This window comes from Chroicocephalus ridibundus, chromosome 7 (genome assembly GCF_963924245.1).
Source record: "Chroicocephalus ridibundus chromosome 7, bChrRid1.1, whole genome shotgun sequence".
Taxonomy (NCBI): domain Eukaryota; kingdom Metazoa; phylum Chordata; class Aves; order Charadriiformes; family Laridae; genus Chroicocephalus; species Chroicocephalus ridibundus.
In genome coordinates this window covers 32,162,725-32,186,494 of record NC_086290.1, presented here as the reverse complement: position 1 = coordinate 32,186,494, position 23,770 = coordinate 32,162,725, and the positions used below count along the sequence as shown (strand labels likewise).

Sequence of the window (23,770 nt, the reverse complement as noted above, 5' to 3'; positions counted from 1 at the left end):
TTTTTCCAGGAAAACCAAACAAGAGAGACACAGGGAAGAAAAGGACCCATGCAGAGAAGGCACAAGGCAGAGCAAGGTGACCAGAGGCTGACAGGGAGAGGGGACCTGGCGAGGCATGTGGCAGCAGCCAGCACACCTGCTCTCCTCCTGAGGAGGATGAAGTCCTCCCTGACAACCAGCCCCTGGCTCAGGCCACTTGCCTCCAGCAGTCACCCCAGCCAGCAGCACCCACGCGGCAGCTGGGAGGCTGCGGAGGTGAGAAATGGTGCTTGCGAGTACAGGCAGGGACATACGCTGAAGCATCTCCTATGCAACAGGGATACAAAATAAGTCTTTTCCGGTGTGTCCTTACCTGCTGCTGCAGGAGGGCAGCTCTGCCACCAGCCTCCACCACCACAAGATGGCTGCCTCCTCAAGGTGTCTGTGCCCCCACACTGAGGAAGAGCCAGGCTCCCTCTTGTCACAGGTGCTTTCCTAGCCCCACAACCCCCTCAGCACACCCTTGTTATCCCCCTGGCCGGACGCTTCCCCTCAGAGGGGCCACACAAGAGGCTCCTTTCTAGGACATGGCACAGGGGGCTCCTACTCCCAGCTCCCACAGCCTCACAGGGCAGCACCTCCCCACACAAGGCCAGGCCCCTTGGGCTGCTCCACACCAGACAGAGCTCACCAGCAGCCCCAGCTTGTTTTGCACCCCAAGCACAGGTGCAGCCAAGCTCAAGTCACTCCCACACTCATTCATCCTCATTAGCAACAAGCTTTGTTTTGTTTTTTTTATTTGCCTGAGCATCATCCACACAGGCTGGTATGGGATGAAGCCATCACTCTTGGAGGCCTTCTGGCAGGTTAACTTGACGAGAAAGGAAAGGAGCAGGTCCCACCTGTCATGTCGCAGCAGGCCAGGGCAGCGAGTACCCCACGACAGCCTGGCTGAGGGTGACAGGAGCACTGGGTAGGCCCAGGCAGGCCCCCACTACAACACACAACCAGCCCGTTCCCTTGGATCCTCCCCATGGGCAGGTAAAACATGCCGGTTCCTCTCCTCACCTCACCCAGCCGACCTCCTCCTCCGACCAGGCAGGGCCAAAGTTGTCCTTCCTACCACTGAATGGAGCTTCCTCTCAGGAAGCCCTAGCAGACATGGAGTCCCTTGCCCTGGCGGGGCTCCCGTTCACACTCTCTCAACGTGGCCCTTCATGGCCCTTCGGCTTTCGCTCACACAGCGCACCCGTGGCTGTTCGCTGTCCCCGCCAACCGAAAGGGGCAACAGCGCCCGGAGGGGGCCGTGAGGGGGCGCGGGACGGCGGGCGCTGAGGGAGGCGCCGGCGGCGGGAACCGCGGCCCCCGCCCGCCCCGCTCCCGCTGCGGCGGGGCCGGTAAAAGCCGCCATTCCCAGGCCGTAAACCTTTTAAGACCAGTCTCCAAGAAAATCTGGAGCACAGAAGCGCTCCCCGATGCCTTCTTGTGAAGCGACAGCACAGACCAAGGTAAAAAGGCTGGTCGGGTACACTCCAAAGCTGCGTCTTAAATCCCTGCAGCTCCTGGAGAAGCTTTCCTCAGTCCTAATTTAGAACCGGAGAAATAGGAACTGTTTGCAGCCTTCCCATTTCATCACAGTGATCCTCTAGCTGATAGATCAGCTGTCAGACTTGTAGGCTTTTTTAGACTTTACGCGTTTCCTCAGAGCATCCTCTTTTGTGGGGCTAGATGAAACCCCTGTGCCTGCTCCCTCACTTATTACAACTTCAAAATATTTACAAAAAATACAGGGGAAATCATGAAGTTGGCAGAGGATCAGAGAATACAGCTTAAGTAGCAACTTATTGGGACACTAAATACTAGGAAATTAACATAAGAGTCATCAGATACCACAAAGGCAAGTACCTACTGGAAGAAAAAATAGTAAAACATTCACTATGTAGAGAAAACAGGCACTGTTGACCACAGTGACAGGAAGAGTCCCACGTAAGTCAAATCTACTTTAATAAGTACATAAAACATATCTCTTTCAAGAATTTTAAATCTCAATAACAGGTAAATAATCGACAGAATGTCAACTTTAAGTGCATTATTAATTATATTCCTGTTCAGATTCCTCCTGGAAAATGGCAAGAAGGGAGATCTGCACAGGAAAAAGTAAGAGCAGAAAAGGGAAAAAGGCAGCAGCTAAAGTGGAGCAGAAGAGGAAGGAACAAGAACAACAGAGTGGAAAAAGAGAGCAGCAGGAACAAATGGAAAAAGTGAAGGCAGATCTGGAAAAGGAACAACAGAGGAGCATGGAGGAGATGCGGTTAGTGGGGATAATGTTCTCATTTTAGAAGGGAACATTTGAATGATGACACAAAACTACAGCAGTCTTTGCTTTGCCTTTTGTCAGCAAGGTGTATGTATCCAAACCCATCAGTGTTCCAGCATGAAGAAACACATATATAACAAAGCATCTTCTAATATAATAGAAGACTAATAACACATAAGAGTGTAAAGGAGCCAGCAAACTGATCCAGTACCCCCAGGCAAATTCCAAACCAGAGGATAATATCACAGACCTTTTAATCTGGAACATGTGCATACATAAAGTTCCATCTTTTAACCAGCATGTTAGATTTTTTCTTAAGTTTAATATTGTGTGTATGTCTACTAATTTAACTTCACTTTTTAAAAATACTTTCATCCATTTATCATTACTCTGATTTCTGAGTCTGTCCTAAAATTACAATTTTCCAACTCATTAATGAAAAATCAGTATTGACAGTGAATCAAAGTCATTAAACAAATTCAGTTTTTCAACCAATTGTACCTAGTTTACAGTGAGTTCATGAAGATGATATTCCACACTTTCCATACATCACCAAAACCACCACAGAGCATTTTCACTGACAAAAACCTCAGCATGGTCACAACTGCATGGTTATAAAGACATTTCATAGCAATGTAGGTTATTCCTTAATGATACAAGAATTTTACATTACAAAAAAAAGCAGTAAGAGCACTTTTGCTCTTCACCTCTGCTGACATAGCTTTGGGGAGGGGGGAACCCACGAAAACCCCACAACAAATACTTAGGGCAAAATTCTGGGAAACCCACTGTTGAGAAATATTAGTTGTTTAGGTTAAATAAGTAAGCTTTAATTAGAATAAATCACTTAGGGTTATAATATGGTGTGATTTACACTGTTATCTTAGCTTTACTTAGCATGACTGGCTGTATTTGCTGAAGCCTTCAGACCACAATAGAGTTAATTTTCTTAGTCATTGTCCTAGCAGCTGGTACAGTGCTGTGTTTAGTCTTTTAGTATAAGAAAAACGTTGATAACATATTGATGTTTTGGTAATGTTTTCCCTAAATCTGGGACTTTGCAGTTCCTCATGTTCTGACAGTGAGCAGAGATGCACAAGAAGCATAAACCAGAATATAAGGAGGCTACAACTGTCAGCAGAGACTGCAAATGAATAAGAGCAGTCAATGGCCTGCCTGTCTGGACACAGAAAAAGTACCCAATACAGTGTTGGAAGACCCCAGACCAAAAATCACCATTGGCCTAAAAGACATGTGAACGGCGTCTGAGGGGCAAGTGTATAGATTGCAGGCGTATAATTGCCCAGGGATTTCTTTGTTCAAGGTTCCTCCTTTTTCGGAGGCACCCAGCCTGGGCTGACCTTGCTGCTGTACCTTTCAATTAAATTATTTATTTTTATAAAATCTGACACCTGAGACTGCTGTGGGAAACCTAGGTTGAGCCTGAAGAAGGAGGGAGCGCACCCAAGAGTGTGTGTGTGAGGAGTCAAAAGGGGCATCCATCAGCCCACTGGGGTTGCCCACTGCAAAGGGACTCTGATCCTAGCAGTTGAAGACTTGAGTGGTGTGTGAATGCTCGGGCAGCAGCTTCTCCTTTAACACTATCAGAAACAAGTTCCAGTGTAATATAATTATCACATTTCTATTCACTTCTTGAAGTGTTCTGCTTACACAAAACAACATGTTCTGATACATCTTACTGCATTGCTTCGATTTTCTTCCTCTAGTTACTTTTTCATTAAGAATGGTATTTACTGGGGAGAACAGCGACCTCCTGGGGTAATTTTGAAGAGCTGCAGCCTACCTAAAAATAAAAACTGGAGGGTATCCCCTGGTCACTGGCATTCCTAAGTACCAGATTTGTAGAGTAGCATCTTTTAATCGGATGCTTTAAAAGAAAGGACAAATCTGACTTATAAAGCATTTTTCTATATTAGTGCCGTGCCTTGCTAAACTTTATTTCAGGAAAAGCAAGTAGGCATTCAATCAAACTGTTGGACTGAGAACACTGAGTTAGTTTGGAAGTTATCTTAAATAGCGCTCAGTGAAGCAGAAGATCTTTAATTTGATAGTCCTTAACTTTCTGTTCCCAAAATAAGGAGAATATTCCTTCGCTTCACGAACGTCCTTGACTTTCTTTCATGCTCCTTACTGCGTGAATCCTGCTGCAAAAATATCCCATTTTGATCACCATTCTGTTTACATCTAAATCTCAACCAAGGTTTTCCATTGCCTCCTTGTTTGTTGCATAGCCTGGGTTCTTGTTCTGGGTTTGCATTCTTGTTCCACAAAGGTGCATTCCAATCTTTTCTTCCAGGTCTTGTTCTCTGAGCTTTCCTAGCTGTCCACTTGCTCTCCTCCATCCCTTGTCTCCACATCTTTGTTTCACATGAACCATGTACCTGTATCCCATTGTCCTCATGTCCTCCTCAAAAGCACACATATAAAAATTATAATTCGGGGTTTTGCCCCCTTTACAGACAGTATGAAGGAAAGTAGGCAGTAATTTATTTTTTTTTAATACTAATTTGCAGAACAAACCAGACGTATGCTAAGTATCACTAACCAGCACCTGTTCTCTCTTCATTTTCATTTCTCTCCCTTCACTTTGGCAATCTGCTTAGCTCTTTGGGCTAGAATCTACTTGTCTTTAGCAAGCATGTTCAGCAAAGCTAAGGTTGCTATAGCAATTAATAATCATTTACGTTTTAGTTTATAGAAACTAAAAGAAGAGTGGAGGTGGCAGCAAAGAAGTCACAATTAGAGAAAGCAGCACAAGAACTCATTTGGCAGCAGCAGGAGGAGGAGGATTATCACAGAAAGCTTCTGCAGTTCCAGAATAGACACCTACAAGAACAAGAAGAGCAGGTGGTCTATAGAAAGGCTAATGATTATTCTAGCTGCAGGTAATTGATCTGAATGGATGATTTCTGGTGAAGACATGGACTTAGCCTGTGTGTCTGTCGTGGAATTCCTGTGACACTAAGTCCCAAACTTACAGTACCTCAACTGCTCCTCCTCTACTAAATAGATATGGTAACAATAGTCCTCTCTTCCACAGTCCCTGCAGCCTGAAGAAGAGAAATTCCACAGCCTAGCTATGATGCCACTGTGTAAGACACTAGCAATAACAACATTGTGCTACATCTATTCATTTATTGGTGTTTTCATTGTGTATCTTCTCTGAAAGCCTGAGTCTCAGTAGCTACAGTTTAAAAAAATAAAACGAAAAAACAACAAACAGTTGCAGAGGAAGGTTTGAAAACCTAAATGCCAAGCAGAGTAAAAAAAAAAAAAATCCAATTAGAATTTAAGACAGACTCACATGTTTGAGACAATATTAAATACTTCCAATGTCAGTATTATAACGGTATTTTCTTTCTATTTGTAATTGATGAAAAAAACATTTCCTAAATAGGAAGTATGTGAGCAACTAATAGTTATTGGTGATCTGTTTCTAAGAGGCAGAAAAATGCAGACAGAAAGAAGGAGCAATGTGGTTAGAGGAGTAACATCATCAACTAGTAGAGATGGCAGAAGAATGCCCGGAGGATGAAAGAAGAAATTGGGAGAAGACAAGATATGAGGCTGAGGAGCAGATGAAGAAAGAGGAAGATGCTAGACCAGCTCTAGAGGAAGCCAAAACACAAAGCACAGCTTTTAATCAGGTACGTAGCTGTTAATCAGAGGGAAGTTATTTTTTTCCTCAGTAATAACACATCTTTACACCTACTACCAGACTATACAAAAATATTTCTGTAGTCAGTTCTATCAGTTAACATTGAAAAGCAGCATCAGTACCCCACGAGTTGGTTAAGCTGCCTTCAATTAAAACTCCAAGACACAATGCAGTTCTTTTGCTGTTTAACAAGTTTTCCGATGTTTCCCCAAGTTTCATCAGCAATGCACATACATCTTATCCATATTCTTTAACTGTTTTAGAGTTTTTAACATCCATTTACGCCACAGAAAGAAGCCCAAGTAGATTTCCCCGCACATCTGAAACTATGATTACCTTTATGCGGTCCATCGGAGCAGACTCCAGGATAGCGTGCTTCCAGAACTCATTTCTACCAGCACCTCAGAACACAGGAACCGAGAGTCCGAATACCACATATTATAATACTACAAATAGCATAACAGGCCTTCTTAAGGGAAGCCTAGATCAATTTGTCAGGCACAAAGCAGTACCAGGGATAAGAGGATACATTGGAACTACATCTATCTCTTGCTCACTCTATTCATACCACTGTAAGAGAAGATATACTGGCCCACAATAAGGTATTAGCATAAGCCAGCATTTTCTTTCCCAGCCCATTCCCCCACACACACTGGGGGAAGTCCAGTCTTCCGTCCAGGCTCAGTGCCTCAGAAGGCACTGTATGCACTGTGGCAAAGTCAAAGAAACTGCCAGTGAACCAGCAACGAGCTAACTGAGCAGGTAGCTTTCAAGTCAAAGCACCAGCTCTCGAACCCAAGGAGGAATTCTGTTCTTTATCTGTAATCCACTTTATTAACGCTGTTTGCAGGCAAAGAGCAGATCTGGAACAACATCTGCGGTTCCAACGAGCACTACTAATAGAAGTTCCTAGACTAGAACACATTCAAAATGTTCCTTGTCCATGGGTGTTTTCTTATTTTCAGCTGCTTGAAAAACTAGGCCTGAAAATGATACAAAAGAATAAATGCTTGGTGCCAGGAGTGGGTCATTGCAGTGAGCTCTTTCAGTTCCAGTCTAATTCAAGGTTCCAACCTGATTCAAAAAAGATGAACAACATTCCTTTTCGTGATAGATGCTACTCTCGTTCACAAATTATTTTCCCAGACTGCAATAGTAGTCTGTGTATACATCCCATTGATAGCAAGTAAAAGCATTCATGTTTTATCAGCCAGTAGAAATGAATCCAGACAGACCTCTTGAGATGCCAGAACACATTTAGTTTATCCTTTGCTGCTTCATCCCAGATTCTTTGGTCCATTTTGTGTTAAGAGAGAAAACAACAGAACCGTCAGTTTACAAAAGGTATGAAAACCTCAGTGCTGACTCTTGGAGGAATCCTCCAAACCAATAAATTGCAATACATGTGCTACTATTTAAGAAAAGGCTTGATTTCAGTATCAACAATAAGACAGCAACAGAGAAACTATAGCAAGATAAGAACTTTTCTTCCTTGTAAATTGGGTTTCTTATTTTCTGCTTCTCTAACACTATCTAACATAAGAAAGTATAACATTTGTAGATTCAATTTGTATCGCAGTTCCTGTAGAGTCTCCTGTGGATAAGAGTAATCAATTTTTGCAATCTAAATTGAAGCTGAACTTCCCTAAATTAAATATGCATTAAGTACTGGTTCCAAAAGCAAAACAAAATCAGTTTACACTACTTCCAACTTGCACAATTCCTACAGTTCTCTGTATGTCATCTCAGAAACTGGTCTTCTCATTTTAGAAAATTTACCTGAACAGCAGTAATTCAAAAGTGCATACAGAAGATGTGCTGATCAGCAGATATTTTAGTATTGTAGCCTTAAAAATAATTTCCATTTAAAGTAGGAAAAGTTAAAAACTAGTATACAGTCGTAGCGCTCCTAAAACAATACATGGTTAGTCAAAATTTGTGGCAGACTTCAATTAACTGAAATTGAAATCCTACCAACATTTACACATCTAACTTTTAAAAAAAAATCTCATTTCGTCAAAACGATGGTCATGTAGATATATTTATACTTAAGAGAATATACAAATCCTTTAAACGTACCAGCTTTAAGAAAATCTCTTGAGGCTGACGATTTTGTAAAGCACTTATCAATACAGTTTTATACACCACCATCATTAATATTAAATATATTAATTTCACAATTAGAAATAAAGCAAATATTAGCTTCTACCTTCTACTGTGTAACTGACTCAGTGAAGATAGCTTCATTCTCCCACCACCATGTTTTTGGGTTTTTTTTTTGGTTTTTTTTTTTTGTTTTGTTTTGTTTTTAAACACTTGACAAAAGCAGCCATCAACAGCTGAATTCAGTTCTTCTAATATACAGGTAAGCATATAAACAAAGACGAAGAAACATCGCAGGAGGAAAAAAGATTATCTTCTCTGTTTTTCTGCAACATATGAAAGCCAATCTGGAATTTCACTCCAGACCAGCTTTTCAGAAATTCTTTGAGAACTATTAGTTCTTCCAAAGAAATGAAGAAAATTCAAGTCTGCTACTCCTTGACTTCAAAATTCAGGTTTTATTTCAATGTACAACTTCCAAGAATGAACTTCCTTAAAATCTGTGTGGCACACGTGTCTTCTCATTTTACATGAAGCTATACTAATCTTAGGCAGAGCACAGTTTTCCTGTTATTACTGTTCCGTCAAGTTATAACAGTACAGACATTGCTTTAGACCAGCAGCTCCATTGAGGCACTAGGTCTTTGAGGGTTCACAACAAGTCTGAGAAAGAGGTCAAATCAGTTTGTCACAGGTACCATTATCCACTCTTTATAGAGATGTATTTTAGGACAAGGTTACACAATAGAAAGAAATCGTCACCTTGAGCTTCATCACACTGAAGCTGCATTCTGCAAGAAACCCTCCTCCATAGCCTCAAGAGAACTAAATGCAGTGCTTCAACTGGAAAGCTGATACAAATGAGCATATAAAACAGATTTGGAAGAGAAGAGTGAACAGTAAGAAGCAAAGAAAGTTGATGCAGCAGCTAGAGTATTAGCATCAAACCCAAGGCATCTGGATTCTGTTCTCATGTCCTCTTTCTGCTTCCAGAGCTACTTGGGTAAACTATGTCCCCTGTGCCTCAGTTCCTAATTTGCAGGAGAGCAATAAAGGGGATTCATCGACTAATTATACATTATACAAATTTAAGTTAGAAGATGTGCTGATAATAATCACAGGGCTGTTTTATTTCTGGTATTCTGAAGCAGATATATTTAGTATTCTAAAAAAAGGCAATTGGAGAGAAATGCAAAGAAGCCATGTTGTTCTACATCAGAGTAGCAATTCCTCTTCTCCCTAAGAATTGAATTACATAGAATACTTAGAAAAAAACATATTCGGACATTTGTAAATAAGAGTTTTAATCTTTAAAAAATTGCTTAGTGCAACTATGTGTACAAAAGTTGTACAGGACACAAACCACAAGCATGAAAGAAAATGCATTTCTAGCTTTACAGCAAGTGCCATAAAATTTAATCATTCAAAATCTGCAATTTCTTCCAAGTATGCCAGTACTAAAATGTGTCTTAAAATGAAGTTGGCATTCATAGTGAACTTCATTTACCAAACCAAATCAGAAACAAGTCCTATTTATCTGCAAAAAGACTGAAGCAGGGAAAGTGCAGAAACCTTCTCTCCACACTACCCTGCCCATAACCTCCCATCTGAGCTTTCATATCCAGTAACATTTTCTCAAGCTGACCATTTAGAACCTGCACCTAGCTAGAACATGAAGTGGACCCTCATAATGATGCCTGATGAACTATCATGACAGTTCCATGTCATCCATCATAGAGAGGTTATTTAATGGTAGCCATGATCATATGAAATGTAGACATTAAAAACCAGCTTCTTATTTCCTTCCAAGTTGCATTTTCAGTTTACCTTTAGCACATGAAGTGAAACTGTATGTAACTGCATGTGAATATTCTCTAAGAAGAAAAGAAACAGCTAGTAGTCTCAAATAGTCACCTGCAAACCAAGCAGATCAAGTATTTTACTACGGCGAGTAGAAAAAAGTAATTCTTTTTAATATGAGGTATATTTACAGAGCACTTTTTTTTCTAGCTTCAACATATAGTTACTGGAAAAGCACGCCCTAATTATAGCTTTTTATGGTTTTGCTCATTTCCAAACATTTGAAAAGAAAATGCAAGTTGTTTATAAAATTGTTTTTCTTGTTTATTTTAAATGAAGCTGGTACAGACAATGTCCATTCAAAACCCACGTCCCAGGCCAAAAGGTACAAACAAGAGTGTCAAAGTAACACCAGTTGTCTGCTGTGAACATTCTTGCATGAATACCTGCATGTACTAATTGCTATATGAAGTTAAAATGCTTCTGGGCTCTTCTGGCAAGATTTAAGAATCATTAGGGTTTTCAATTTTATGTCTTCAGCAAAGCCATCTCTGGAGCAAGGTACAGATGACAACAGTTCTAGCTTTTCCATTTCCAACTTGATAATCTTCTTTGTTGGGCCATCAGCACAATTTAAGCAAAATAGCTCTGAGTTATGGATACACAATTTCTCCACAGTTTAGTTCTCTGAAAAACTTCATCTCGCACTGAAAGTTATAGTCCAGGAGTGAAACAGTCACACATCAAAACTTCAGGGCAGATATGGAAGTCATTAAGAACACTCGCCCACCTGGCAGATCTTACAGCCTTCGTGCCTGAAATGCACGAACCTAGTGAACATACAAATGCATGTGTGTACGTGTATTTCTAAAGGGGAGGGCAGAAGGGAAGAGGGGAGCAAGGCTGCAGCTGGATCACAAAAGTTCAGCACAATGAAAACAGAAACAATAGTGTATAATGAGCACGAGAATTCAAAATACCAGACGCTTGAAAATAAATTCCCAGAGATGGGGTGCCAGTTTAAATTCAGTGTTGAACACCACATTACAAAAGAACTATTATTTAAAAATAAAAAAGGATTAAGGGGGAAGAAAACAAACAGAAGGATCTAAACTGTTGAGTGACCCCCCGTCTGTTCCTGATAAACTTCAATCACATCTTCCTCCTCCATCCCCAGCTGTGAGAACAGAGAAAAACAGCATATAATTGTTACAAATCTGGTGTACTGAATTCAGAGCAGGTCCTACACAAGTTATACAATGGTTTGTTCCTCTGCCCCATCATAATTCATCAAAGAGTTGAAAACCATTTCAGTCACCATCTTACTAGCCAACACTCATGATTTTTAGTCCTTTTCCTTCAGTCTTACACATCTCATTCAAAGCAAAAGCCTCATCAGTGAAGTCTAAATCTGCTTGTGGAGCAGTACACATCAGCCTGGAAATTGCTAGCTTTACCTTTCTCTAAATCCCATCTTGGGCAACAGATGCACAGGAACGTAACCAACATCATAGTGAATGCACCAGCTGTACAGCCACATGAATTACATTAGCACACTACTAACTCACAATGCAGCTAAGATCTACAGCTTGCAACTTGATCTCTTAAAGAGGGTAACTTGTTCAATTCCACAGGATACAAGTTTCTCCAATTTTTCAGCAGGTCATTATTATAACAGTGTTTCTTCCTGCTTTGTCATAACAATTGGTGGAAGTCACCAGACAGCAGAAGTAACCTGTTTTCTGTTTATTTACACTTTTCTAATAAATGGGAATTAAATACATATTTATTCCAAAGTCACACTAAATTCTAGCTTGACAACCAAAAAGTTCTTAGGTTTTTTTCTCTCTGGTTATAGTGACTATATCCTTCCTTGTGAAACAACATTACACATGAAGGTCCAGTCAGTCTCTTTCTGAATGGCATTATTAAAGATTCTAGTTAGAAAAGTATTGTCAGGCTATAATTGACTAAATATAGTCCAAAAAGTTGTCTATATTTAAAGAAACACCTTCATTCTGGTTAACAGTCTAGCAGAACAGAGAAATTAACCAATTTGGCATTTAGTTTCTCTAATGAACTATGTAACACCTTTTTTCTAGAAAGAAACTCACCTCCTTGGGGGTATGATTATCAGTAATTCTCTGACCCTCGAAGAGGAACCTGAGTGAATTCATTGGAACACCCTAAAAAAAGAAACAGATGTACAAGAAAAAAAAACTTACTGAAACTTGTACGGATTTACAAGAAAAACATGTTTAATAAAAACAACACATGTGAAAGTCAAAAGAGAAAGCGTTAGTTCCTGTTACACAGGGAGCTCAGCTATTCTGCTGCAACCATGTAGACTAAGAAGAAATGAGTCAATAAGCACGATACTGCTGAAATGCATGTTTATTCCGAAGTCTCACTGGAGTTCTAACATAACAACTTGGAAGCTTCCTTAGCATTTTTTTCTTGTCTTTTTTTATTTATAAATACAGTACTGACTACACCCTCCCTCCCAAGACAACATTATACATGAAGGTCCTGTCTTTTTCTGACCTGCCTATGAGCCTTATTAAAGATCCCAAGACGACAGTGAGAACGTGACATTTACTTCATGAACTCCTACCCTTGCTTTCCCAAGGTTATATCACCATAGGAAGGAATAGCAACCTTTACCATTATCAGTTCTGCAAAAACTCTGCACTGGGGACAAGAAAGAGCAAAGCTGAGGGAAAGAAAAAGGAACACCATTTAAACAGGGAGAAAGGAGCATCCCAATGGTAAATAAAGTTAAGTTGCAGTATGTCTACTGTGTTACAGCAGAATATCATATTCACCTCAACAGATGAGGCAAACACCTCATCTTTTTCTTCTCTTTCAAGTTATGAGCAAAACAAACACAAGTGAAATATGACTCTTTTGTACATTGATTAGATCTCATAATTATTGCTTGCAAATAACTAGACAGAAAAATTCACAGGAAAAAACAGCTTTTCACACTGTTCCAACAATCCTTCTAGCCAACTTGGAAGAAATATTCATGGTCCCTTTACCAGAGAAAGGCTACTTGACACCAAAAACTGTATAGACTGTTGATGAAGGAAATCAAAGACTCTCCAGAATTCAGCCCAGGACATAGATATAGCTGTGTCCATTCAAACAATTATTTCTGTCTTATAAAAATAATTCCACACACATGCATTTTCATCAGTCAAGACTGCTGCATGAATTATTTCCAAGATCTTATTTTAAAATTTCAAGTTTTGCAAATGAATCACAATTTTAATCATGTGGATTTGGCTACAAACATATCTGGTGTTTGATCTTTTCTTTCCTCCTACTCCAGAAGGATAGCAAAAAAGAACACATTCTACAAAAAAAACCCACTTCAATTGACAAGTTCAACTTGTCTCAAGGTATTTAGAAAAAACCCAAAGTATTATTTCTTATATCTCCTGAAGTAAACTCCAACATAGTTACTCAAGGAAAGGCCACACACGGCATCTATCCCCAAAGCTGGGGGTAAACTAGGCCAGGGCTTCTGGAAATAGCAGCAGTGATTCTACAATATCTGCCACAGAATCTGGAAGTGAAGATAAATTTTTGTTCCATAACAGTAGTTATTTACCTACATCCACAATTAATGTTGCAGATTTCTTTAACTTAGGGCATAATAGCTAGTGTTAATCAATTACCATATTAATGACTGTAACAATGCCTAAGGCTGCTCTCATCCTAAGCTGCAGTATTACACAGCTTTAAGGGAATTTCACTTGGGGACAGAAGATTTTACAGTAACTATAAATGCACGCCTGCACGTTTAAAAAGGTAACTTCTAGGTCTTCTGAGCAGCCACTATATATTTTCAGACAGTAATTTTAACTTGCTACAAAATTCACAACTGCCTTAAACAGAAATACCTGTACTTGTCAAAAGAAATGAGGAGATATTTGTACTGTCAGATAGCTGTCCCGTTGGTAACTAGACATCAGCTTGACTGTCTAAACAAATGTCTTTATTTGAAAGAACGGTGAGAAAAGTAGAGCCAACATGTTTGGCTTTTTTTATTTTCTTCAAGAGAGTGCAATTGTTTCACAAACCTGTCTTTGACAGTATGATTCTTTGAGTTTCTTGAGGTGTGTTGTCATTTTCACCTTGAAGTGAATTTCACTGCTGTCCTAAGAACAGAAAAGAAAAAAGTTACCCTCTTTGTAGTAACTGCTTACTTTACCTAGGCTAATTTTAAGACTTTCATTAAGAAAAACTTATATAAAACTAACATGGAATGCAATTTAACTATCACCATACAAACCTTGGTGCATCATAACATGAAACTCCAGGATGATTTATCAGTCACTAAATTCATCATGCACTTCCACAGGAAGCGCTGTTTTAAAACAGATGGCATAGTATAGCCTTAGGCTTACTATGGACGTTTTGGATTTAAAAGTACTAAAAACCATACATGGTTCAGTCTGTGCTTCCATCTTTACCCAGCTGATGTACATATGAAATACAAACATACATATGCAGAGGACTTCTGCTCCTTTAAGATTCCAAAAGAGACAAGTTAAAGCTTGCACTTCAAAATATATACAAAGCCTTGTTCAATTAGAGTAATTACCTAGAAGTTAGGATACAGGCAGACTTGGCAACACAACGCTAACCTAAGGAGAAATCTTAGGTCTCATTATTCTATAGTCCTTCCTACCAGCCATAAGATATGAGTCACTACAACTGTTAAAATGGCTACAGATAAAACAGACTGCAAGAGATTCTGTGCAAAAAGCATTTGGGTCACATTTAGCTTTTGAACGTGTTCTCATCATTGGCAATCAAACCAGCAAGAGGTAAGCTAGTTTGTGTTAGTCCTACTTTAAGTCATCCATCTCCAGTCAACAGCACAGCAATCACACTAATACTCCAACAAACAATACTGAGTTAAGCCATATGAGCTAGGGGTTCTTTGCACAGAAGGACTTCTGTTCAAGAAGGATCTCGACATTCATATTCCAACATAACTTGAATTCAGACTTACAATCCACCATTCACATCTACCAACACGCCAGCCAACAGAATCCTCTACCTATCCCTGTCCAAGAAAGCTGACCTCATGCATAGTGTACTACCTGAACTCTGAAGACCTGAATTTATCGACTTTGCCACGTATTTCATTCATATCCTTGGATAAATTAATCCTACATCAGGTCCCCTACTTGTGAGACAGGGATCACATTGACCAAATCCCAAGTCATAAAGATAAATTACTCAAGCTTTAAAAACAAAACACCAAAACAATGCAAATCACACCAGAGTATACTGACACACATTACTGGCAATTGGTATGTCATTTATGGCAGGAGAGGATCCACAGCGAAGAACTGAAAGTATCAGCTTCTGTTTGTTCATTTCTACAATACAAAAACTCATACCTTCATCAAATGTCAACAAGTAAGTATGTAAAAACTCACCTGCCCAATGACTTTGAGTTTAATGTATTCCCCTTCTTTCTTATCTCCTAAGTCCTCAGCTGAAGGTTTTGCTTCCTGCAAGAACAACATTAAAAGTCTGATCAGTTCAACACTTTGTTATTTTCACTGGACAGTGTGACAGCTGTCATCTTCCTTATTACATGAAATCAGACTATTCAAGGCACCTTATTTCTTCCTTTCTGTGTGTGAAAATAATGGCAACATAGTACTATGAAAGGCTGTCTGCCTGTGAAAAGTTTAATTCATGACAGAAGAGAAACACTGCGAATAATGCAAGAGATAAGAGAAGGGTCATTTGAAAATAGATGTCAGATGCAAAAACGTAAAGTATGATTTTATACCACTAACTCCTAGTCAACAGACTGCAAAAAAGAAATACAGGAAGTGTACGAAGAGGCTCAGATATTTGACAGAAAAAAAGAACATAATGACGACAGTAAACAGAAAGCACTTGTGACACCCTATCAGTGTAAAACGAGTGAACCATGCAAACGTTTTTCAGTCTGTTGCATCAACAGTAGTCACTACTTTCAAAAGGATAGTCAGCCACCTTCTTTTCTATGACAACAAAACAACATCAAGTAACAGCTTCCTTCTACCATGTTTGTTTTAAGACCACAATTCTTAAAAGTTCTTAAAAATTTCAGTTCTAAGGAACTATAGTGTTTTGATATGTTTCCAGGATAAAAATTAATTGAACAGAGAATTTTGATTCAACAACTTGAGCACTAAAGCTTATCAAAAGGGTTTGAGTGTTATGTTCGATAAGACATGAATTAAGGACATCAGTGTTTTCATGTTAGCTGCTGATAGATAAGACAAGCAAGAGATCAGGTACTATTAAGCCCATCCCTTGCCTGTCGCTACATATTCTGGATCAGGCCTTTAATTACGTTCCACTGCAGCACAAAGGGATTTTACACAGACACTGCCCCAGGTTCAGATGGTGCTCGGTGAAGAAATCTTCCCAAGTAGTGATAAACAAGGATATGCTGTTGATAATGTTTCAAACCCTCCTTTTATATTTTATTGCTTAACATGGTAGACAAAATAAGCAAAATATGTACAGGTGCCTACCACAGACATTTTCCCAGCCCTAAAGGGACTTTTTGCTGCGTACACAGAAATATCCTTTGTACGGTTGGACTTGAACTTTAGGATCAAGCACCAAAACCACATACTAACCTTCAGTATTAAGTCCATCCAGATAGGTCTCTATCTCCAGATTAAAATGGCAGACAACCCTTTTCAAGCAATTTTTTTTTTTTCCTTAAAGAGGTTCAACATGCACAATTTCTTTGAATGTTAAAAGCTCAGGGAAGGGCTGGGGGGAAAGTCTGCAAACACCTTCCCTATCTGTACCAGTGTCAGTCTGGAGGAAAGAAATAGAGGGGAAGCGCTCTTTGTATCAGTTTGATTCATCACCTCAAGCCAGACCCATTCAGTTTCTGTGATGACAAAAAAAAAGTATGAACCAGAGACTGCACCTGGTTTCAATGCTTTTTTTTTTATTTTTTTTTTTAGTACCCACCTGGGCACAACCTGGACTGCTGGGACTCTTTCACTACCCTTCAAGCTCAAATCCAAAAACTGACCTTAAGCTTTCAAGAAACTAGATGCTTACCCTCATGTCACCAAGCAAGTCACTTCTGAAGTGTGAAAGGAGTCTTCGCTGGTAACACAGTCACAGCAACTGTGCTTCCCACTGAAGTTTTCCCTTTCCAACGTATCTGAACTCTAACCTCATGAGACTATTTGCAGGAATAAAAATACACCAGTTCCCACTCCTGACTAAAAAGAAAGAAAAACAAGAACCTGCAACTTCTGATAATTTGCACAAACAGAATTTTTGTTGTCCATGTGCAGGATTACTCACCTCTAGGAATCAGAAAGAGATTCAGATCTCTACAAATCTGAAGTCTGTAACTTCAAAACTATCTCCCATTTTGCTATGAAGGAAGTTTACAATAAGTGGAAGAAGGGACTGACCCCTTGGGAGGATTACAAGAATGCTGCCAGAGCATGCAGGGATGAAACAAGGAAAGACAAGGCCGCCTTGGAATTAAACCTGGCTAGGGATGTCAAGCTCAACAGGAAGGGCTTCTACAAGTATACTGGAAGCAAAAGGAAGACCACAGAAGTTGTGGGCCCACTGTTGAATGAAACAGGAGCCATGGTAACGGAGGATGCGGAGAAGGCGGAGTTACTGAATGCCTTCTTTGCTTCGGTCTTTACTGCTTGGCCCAGCTCTCAGGAGTCCCAGGCACTGGGGGAAGTAACGGGGAAAGAATAAGACTTCCCTTGGGTTGAGGAGGATCAAGTGAGAGATCAATTAGGTCCATTAGATATTCGCAAGTCCATGGGCCTCGATGGGATGCACCTGAGAGTGCTGAGGGAGCTGGCAGAAGTCATTGCTGGGCTGCTCTCCATCATCTTTGAAAGGTCCTGGAGAACAGGTGAGGTGCCTGAGGACTGGAAGAAAGCCAACGTCACTCTAGTCTTCAAAAAAGGCAAGAAGGAGGAGCCGGGGAACTACAGGCTGGTCAGCCTCACCTCCATCCCTGGAAAGATGACAGAACAGCTCGTTCTGGGCGTCATCTCAAGGCACGTAGAGGAAAAGAAAGCTATCAGAAGTACTCAACATCGATTCACCAGGGGGAAATCATGTCTGACTAATCTGATAGCCTTCTATGATGGCATGACTGGATGGATAGATGAGGGGAGGGCAGTAGATGTGGTCTACCTTGACTTAAGCAAGGCGTTTGACACAGTCTCCCACAGCATCCTCACAGGGAAGCTTAGGAAGTTGGGGGGCTTGATGAATGGACAGTGGGGTGGACAGAAAACTGGTTGAAAGACAGAGCTCAGCAGGTAGTGATTAGGGGCACAGAGTCTAGTTGGAGGTCAGTGACAAGTGGTGTTCCCCAGGGGTCAGTACGGGGTCCAGTCCTGTTCAATATATTCATCAATGACCTGGATGAGGGGATAGAGTGCACCCTCAGCAAGTTTGCTGATGACACAAAGCTGGGGGGGGCGTGGCTGAAACACCAGAAGGCTGTGCCACCATACAGAGAGACCTGGACAGGCTGGAGATTTGGGCAAAGAGGAACCTTATGAAATTCAATAAGGGCAAGTGTAGGGTGCTGCACCTGGGGAGGAATAACCCCATGCACCAGTACAGGTTGGGGGCTGACCTGCTGGAGAGCAGCTCAGTGGAAAGAGACCTGGGAGTCCTGGTGGACTATAGGATGACCATGAGCCAGCAATGTGCCCTTGTGGCCAAAAAGGCCAATGGCACCCTGGGGCGCATCAAGAAGAGCGTGGCCAGCAGGTCGAGGGAGGTCATCCTCCCCCTCTACTCTGCCTTGGGGAGGCCGCACCTGGAGTACTGTGTCCACTTCTGGGCTCCCCGGTTCAAGAAGGACAGGGAACTACTGGAGAGGGTGCAGCAAAGGGCTACCAAGATGATTAGGGGACTGGAAGACCTCTCTTATGAAGAAAGACTGAGGGATTTGGGTCTCTTCAGACTGGAAAAAAAGACGGCTGAGGGGGGATCTTATCAACACTTACAAATACTTAAAGGGTGGGTCTCAGGAGGATGAGGCCAGGCTCTTTTCAGTGGTGCCCAGCAACAGGACAAGAGGTAGTGGGCACAAATTTGAGCATAGGAAGTTCCACCTAAACATGAGGAGGAACTTCTTTACCCTGAGGGTGGCAGAGCACTGGAAGAGGCTGCCCAGAGAGGTGGTGGAGTCTCCGTCTCTGGAGACATTCCAAACCCGCCTGGACACGTTCCTGTGCAACCTGCTCTAGGTGACCCTGCTCTGGCAGGGGGGTTGGACTAGATGACCTCCAGAGGTCCCTTCCAACCCTATGATTCTATCACTAAAAGAATTTGTAAAAACATCCTGTCCCTTTACATGACGTTTCAGGTCAGTCACTGTCTTAGTTTACTTTGCCTAAGAACAAAATTGCACGGCAGCGTATTATCCCAGCAGTAGAGGAATTTGTAGTTTATATAGTTCTGTGCATTATGACAGATCTCCTACTTAGCTTTCCAAAACAAATCATCCTGTACAAGGTATGACAAATCATCATTGCTACTACGACAGTGCCTCTGGCCAATATGAGCGGAAAGCAATGATTCATAAGAAGTTTGATTCCTACCCTCAGGGAAACATGGCTCTAGTACTAAAAATGAATAGGGGAAGCAGCAAACAGTAGAAAAAGCAGAGGGAATTGGAGTCTTGAAACTCCATACCATAAAGATGCTCATTTAAAGCCCCAGCAACCTCTCAGCCACCAAATAAGAGCAAACAGAGCTGTAATTTCAGGAAAAGAGAAATAAGATCAAATCAATGTTGACAATGCCAATAACTGAAGCTTAAAAATATGAGCAAAATATTTAAAATCAGAACACAACAAGATCCAGCAAGTCTGAAATGGCTCCCTGTGTTTTGTCAGTGAACTATACTGCCATTCGATGCCAAATTGTAAAGACGCACAAAAACATTTAAGAATAAAGAAAGCAAGGAGATTGCAAAGTTACCAAACTATAAGCATTCACTGACAAAACCCTGGATCAGCAATCTGCAAGCGAGCCTCCAGACTTTTACTTGCACTGTGAAAAGAACTGGTGTTTAGGGTATTTCATGAAACAGAACATTAAAAAAAAAAAAAAAAAAGACTACCATACAAACAGAACAGGAATATCCCAACATTCCAAGTTCTAACTTTTCATTAGATACCTAGTTTTAAAGGCTTCATTCCACAGTTTTCCTAAATAGCATAAAATGAGGCTCTTAGTACTGTCGCACACTTATATATCAACACTAAATTCATGACCTTAAAAAGCCCCCAAAGTTTCTTGGATGAAATACACTGGTTTTGCTATTGCAATTAATGAAACCACAACACAAACATTGTAATGCAATATATTGCAAGTTTCCTCCAAATTCCTGTAGTGCACAAACTTCAATGTTCAAGCCCCAAAAAATCCACCCTATATTCAGCACACTTTCATGATATTAAAGAAAATAAAAATAACAAAACCAAAATGAGTAGAGGAATAAGACTACAACGCATTTCCTAACACAGTAAATCAACTCTTACATTTGTTATAGGAGTGGAAAAATGCATGCAAACTATAGCATTCTTTATTAGTAGTACATGAACAGATAAAATGCCAACATCTAGATTCAGTTGAAGCAAAAACAGCCTGAGACCCTTGAAGGGAGGGTAAAAATGATTCGTTTTGTTTCTGCTTAGATCCCACCAAGCAGTCATGTGTTTGTTGCTGTCTGCCCTTCTTGCAAGTATTTTTCATTTATCATAAAAGTTAATTTCCTATTGGAAATAAACTAACTAAATCAAGTATGCTTCTTTATTTACACTAAAAAGACAAGCCAAAATTATCATAACTGGTGACAAATGATGTCCTCTTAACTTAATTCCAGGGCCAAAAAAAAAAAGACACTGTAAGCAATTCACATTTTGGGTAATACAATTACTCTTGATAAACAGAGGAATGAGATTTACAGCACTGCATTACCATACGTTATACTGTTACTTAAGCATCTGTTTAGGTCTTGTTGCATAGTCCCCCCAGAAGTGAATGACACAACACTAAAAAGACCTTTAAGATATCTATCCAAAATCACATACAACAAATTTTACATACTTCAAGCAGCCCCAAAGAACAAACATGTATGCCTTTTAGCAGAACTTGTCTGGAGAAGGAATTACCTAATGAAAGCTGTTATGTGTTAAAACATGCCTTAGTTCACAAACGCAGAGAGCTACAGAGCAGGTCACGTGAAGATCAGTCTACAAAATCTAGTTCAGAATTTGCCTTTTTTTTTTTTTTTGCAGACACTTTCATGGCTTTTACTTCACTGGGAACACATCCTAATGTCCCAGCTGCACTCTCACAGGCGGAGATGGGCAGCAGCACCGTGCTCGCCAGTAGAGTTGCATTGTGTTTGGAAGGGGAGGAGGCGGGGAGGAAGACCACCAGTGCAATGGTTCCTATTCACGGGTCACAATGTATCAAGGCTACTCCTCAAAGCAGATGCAGCGTATACTAAGCTTAGCCTTGTCTCTGGATACTTTTAATTTCCTGGCTGGCACTAGTACTATTCTTGACTTCACAGCACTGCAAGAAACATTTGTAGATACTGACATCGATTTTTCCACAGTCGAATCGCCATGACAAAGTTAGAAAACACTGCCATATGAAGGCAATATAAAAAATAAAGCAAAACAGAACACAAATTAAAACTGGAATGCTGTTTTAACTTTCCACCAGCAGGTCACATAGCCCAAAGCAATAGTTGTAAGCAAAGGACTGCATACATGCTGCCGAGCAAGCCAGGAACCTGCGGTACAAGTAACTATTTAAGTCCCCGGTTGAGAAGTCAGAATTGACAGGAATATAACCAAGTACAAGGAGTGAAGGCAGGACAGAGTCTAGGGGAAGGACGGTGTGTATAATACAGGCAAGCAACCCTCAGCTAAGAAAGTCTGCGTTCCCCCCCCCCCCTTTTGCATTCCTAGGGCAAGCAGAGGACTAGCAGGCCTAATCTGACTCGCCCAAAGCCTGTTTAGGGGAAGAGCATCCTAGCACACACCTGGGAAATGGAAAACGAAAGGAAACAACTGTTGTGCAACACGGCTCACCCCTCACTGCACTCCCGGGTTTCCAGAGCCGGGGCTGCCCCGGCGGCGATCCCGGCGCGGGGCCCCGCAGAGCCGCCCCCGCTCCGACCGGACGCCAGCCCCGGCCCCCGATTAACCCCCGCCTGGAGCCCGCCCCCGTCTTCCTCGCGAAATACCCTGAGCGAAAGGGAAAGGGGGATTAAAATACCGGGGGGGGGGGGGGGGGGCGGGGAGGCGGGCAGAGTTTGGACGAGGTCGGAGACTGGCACCCCCGCACACACTCCCCGAGGAAAACATCCCTCCCAGCGCCACCCGGGCGGCCGCCGCTCCGCTCGCCCCGGGCCGCCCCACACAGAGGGGCCGGGGCTGCCCGCGGCAGCGAGGGGGGGGCGCGGGGCGCAAGCAGCGCCTCCCGCGCCCCCGGGGCCTGCCGCCGCGCCGTCCCCCCGCGCGTCCGACGGCTGCTCCCCCCCGGGGTCGGCGGTCGGTCTGTCGGGGCCGGCGGCGCCCGTACCTGGTCAGACATGGCTCGGCCCCGTTGCGTGCGGCAGGCTCGGCTGGGCCGCTGCAGGCGCTCGGCTCCTTTCTCTGCCCGCAGCGCAAACACAGGCCGCGGCGCGGGCGGGATTTCCGGTGCGCCTGAGCTCACTTCCCGCACGGCCCGGCCCGGCCCGCACGGCGGCTCCTCCCATCCCGCACCGGGACCCCGCGGGAGGCACCGCCTTCGGCACCCCCGCACCCCGAACACGCAGCTGCCGCTTCTCCGGGTTCGTCCGCACCGGCACGGCCCCAGGGAGAGGCGGGAAAAGGCAGCCAGGCCGCGGCAAGGAGAGCGGCCCTCCCCAGGCCTCCAAAGGCCCGGCTGCAGAAAGGCACTGACTGGCCTGCCCCAAAGAGTTAAAAAATAGGTGTTTTTATAAACTCCACTAGCTACAGGCAGTCTAATGACTGTATAGGTCTGCACAGCCGTTTTGTCCTGCCCTAGAAGACCCAGGCCAAGTCACATAACCTTTCCAACTAAAGCAGATTTTACAGCAGAAGTCACTCATTACACCAACCTGCCATGCCTTCCTAAGGTTTTTACTAAAAGATATACTTAAAAACAAAACATGCTTCTCTATTTATGCATGTTTGCACTTTTTTTTTTTAATCATTGCAACCATGCAAATAATAGGATCCATGTTTATTATGCAAACTTGCACTGAGGCAGTTGCATTTGCAGAGACTTCTAGTGATAGGCCGTGCTAGCACAGAACGGATGTCCTGCTTCACATCGGCACAGAACGGGTATTTAGAAGTTTGCACAAGAAGCAACACCTACGCTTCGAAAAGATTACATTTAGACTGCAAGCTGTTGGGACCACAGCATGTAGTACTAACATCCCTCTGCAACAACTACAGCAACTGCTGGAGTAAGTGCATGATGCTTGGCTCTAAGTGGCCAGTAAGAATAAAAAAAACACCACATAAGAACCAAAAAATAACAATATTATTGTAAAATAAATGGATCAACAGAAGTCAGCCCCACTGAAACAGGAGATCCTTATCTGGATGCTACTAGATCAGGTTTTTAATTTTACCAGCGACCTTAGGGGAAGAGTAAGAAATCTCTCCTGGCAGGGCACATCCATCAACACAGAGTCTGTAACACACCATATTCCTCTGTAATAACACCAAACACCAAAGCAGCTGCGCTCTGTGCCTGCGCTGCTGCATGTCACTAACTGAACGGCGTGTTACAAACACACCTAAACC

The 23,770-nt window shown here is 42.1% G+C and overlaps 1 protein-coding gene and 1 long non-coding RNA gene across 2 annotated transcripts; one reads left to right on the top strand and one right to left on the bottom strand.

Moving 5' to 3' along the window:
• Positions 1-1,381: 1,381 nt before the first annotated feature.
• LOC134519009 (uncharacterized) lies at positions 1,382-8,186 on the top strand. Its single transcript, XR_010072105.1, has 3 exons — positions 1,382-1,487; positions 2,092-2,290; positions 5,009-8,186. It is a non-coding gene; the product is annotated as an uncharacterized LOC134519009 (long non-coding RNA).
• Positions 8,187-10,188: 2,002 nt separating this feature from the next.
• SUMO1 (small ubiquitin like modifier 1) lies at positions 10,189-22,686 on the bottom strand. Its single transcript, XM_063341036.1, has 5 exons — positions 22,530-22,686; positions 15,338-15,412; positions 13,967-14,044; positions 11,993-12,064; positions 10,189-11,055 (listed from the first exon to the last, which is right to left on the bottom strand). The coding sequence occupies exons 1-5, from the start codon at positions 22,539-22,541 to the stop codon at positions 10,987-10,989; spliced, it is 306 nt and encodes a 101-aa protein (XP_063197106.1). The 5' UTR covers positions 22,542-22,686; the 3' UTR covers positions 10,189-10,986.
• Positions 22,687-23,770: the final 1,084 nt, after the last annotated feature.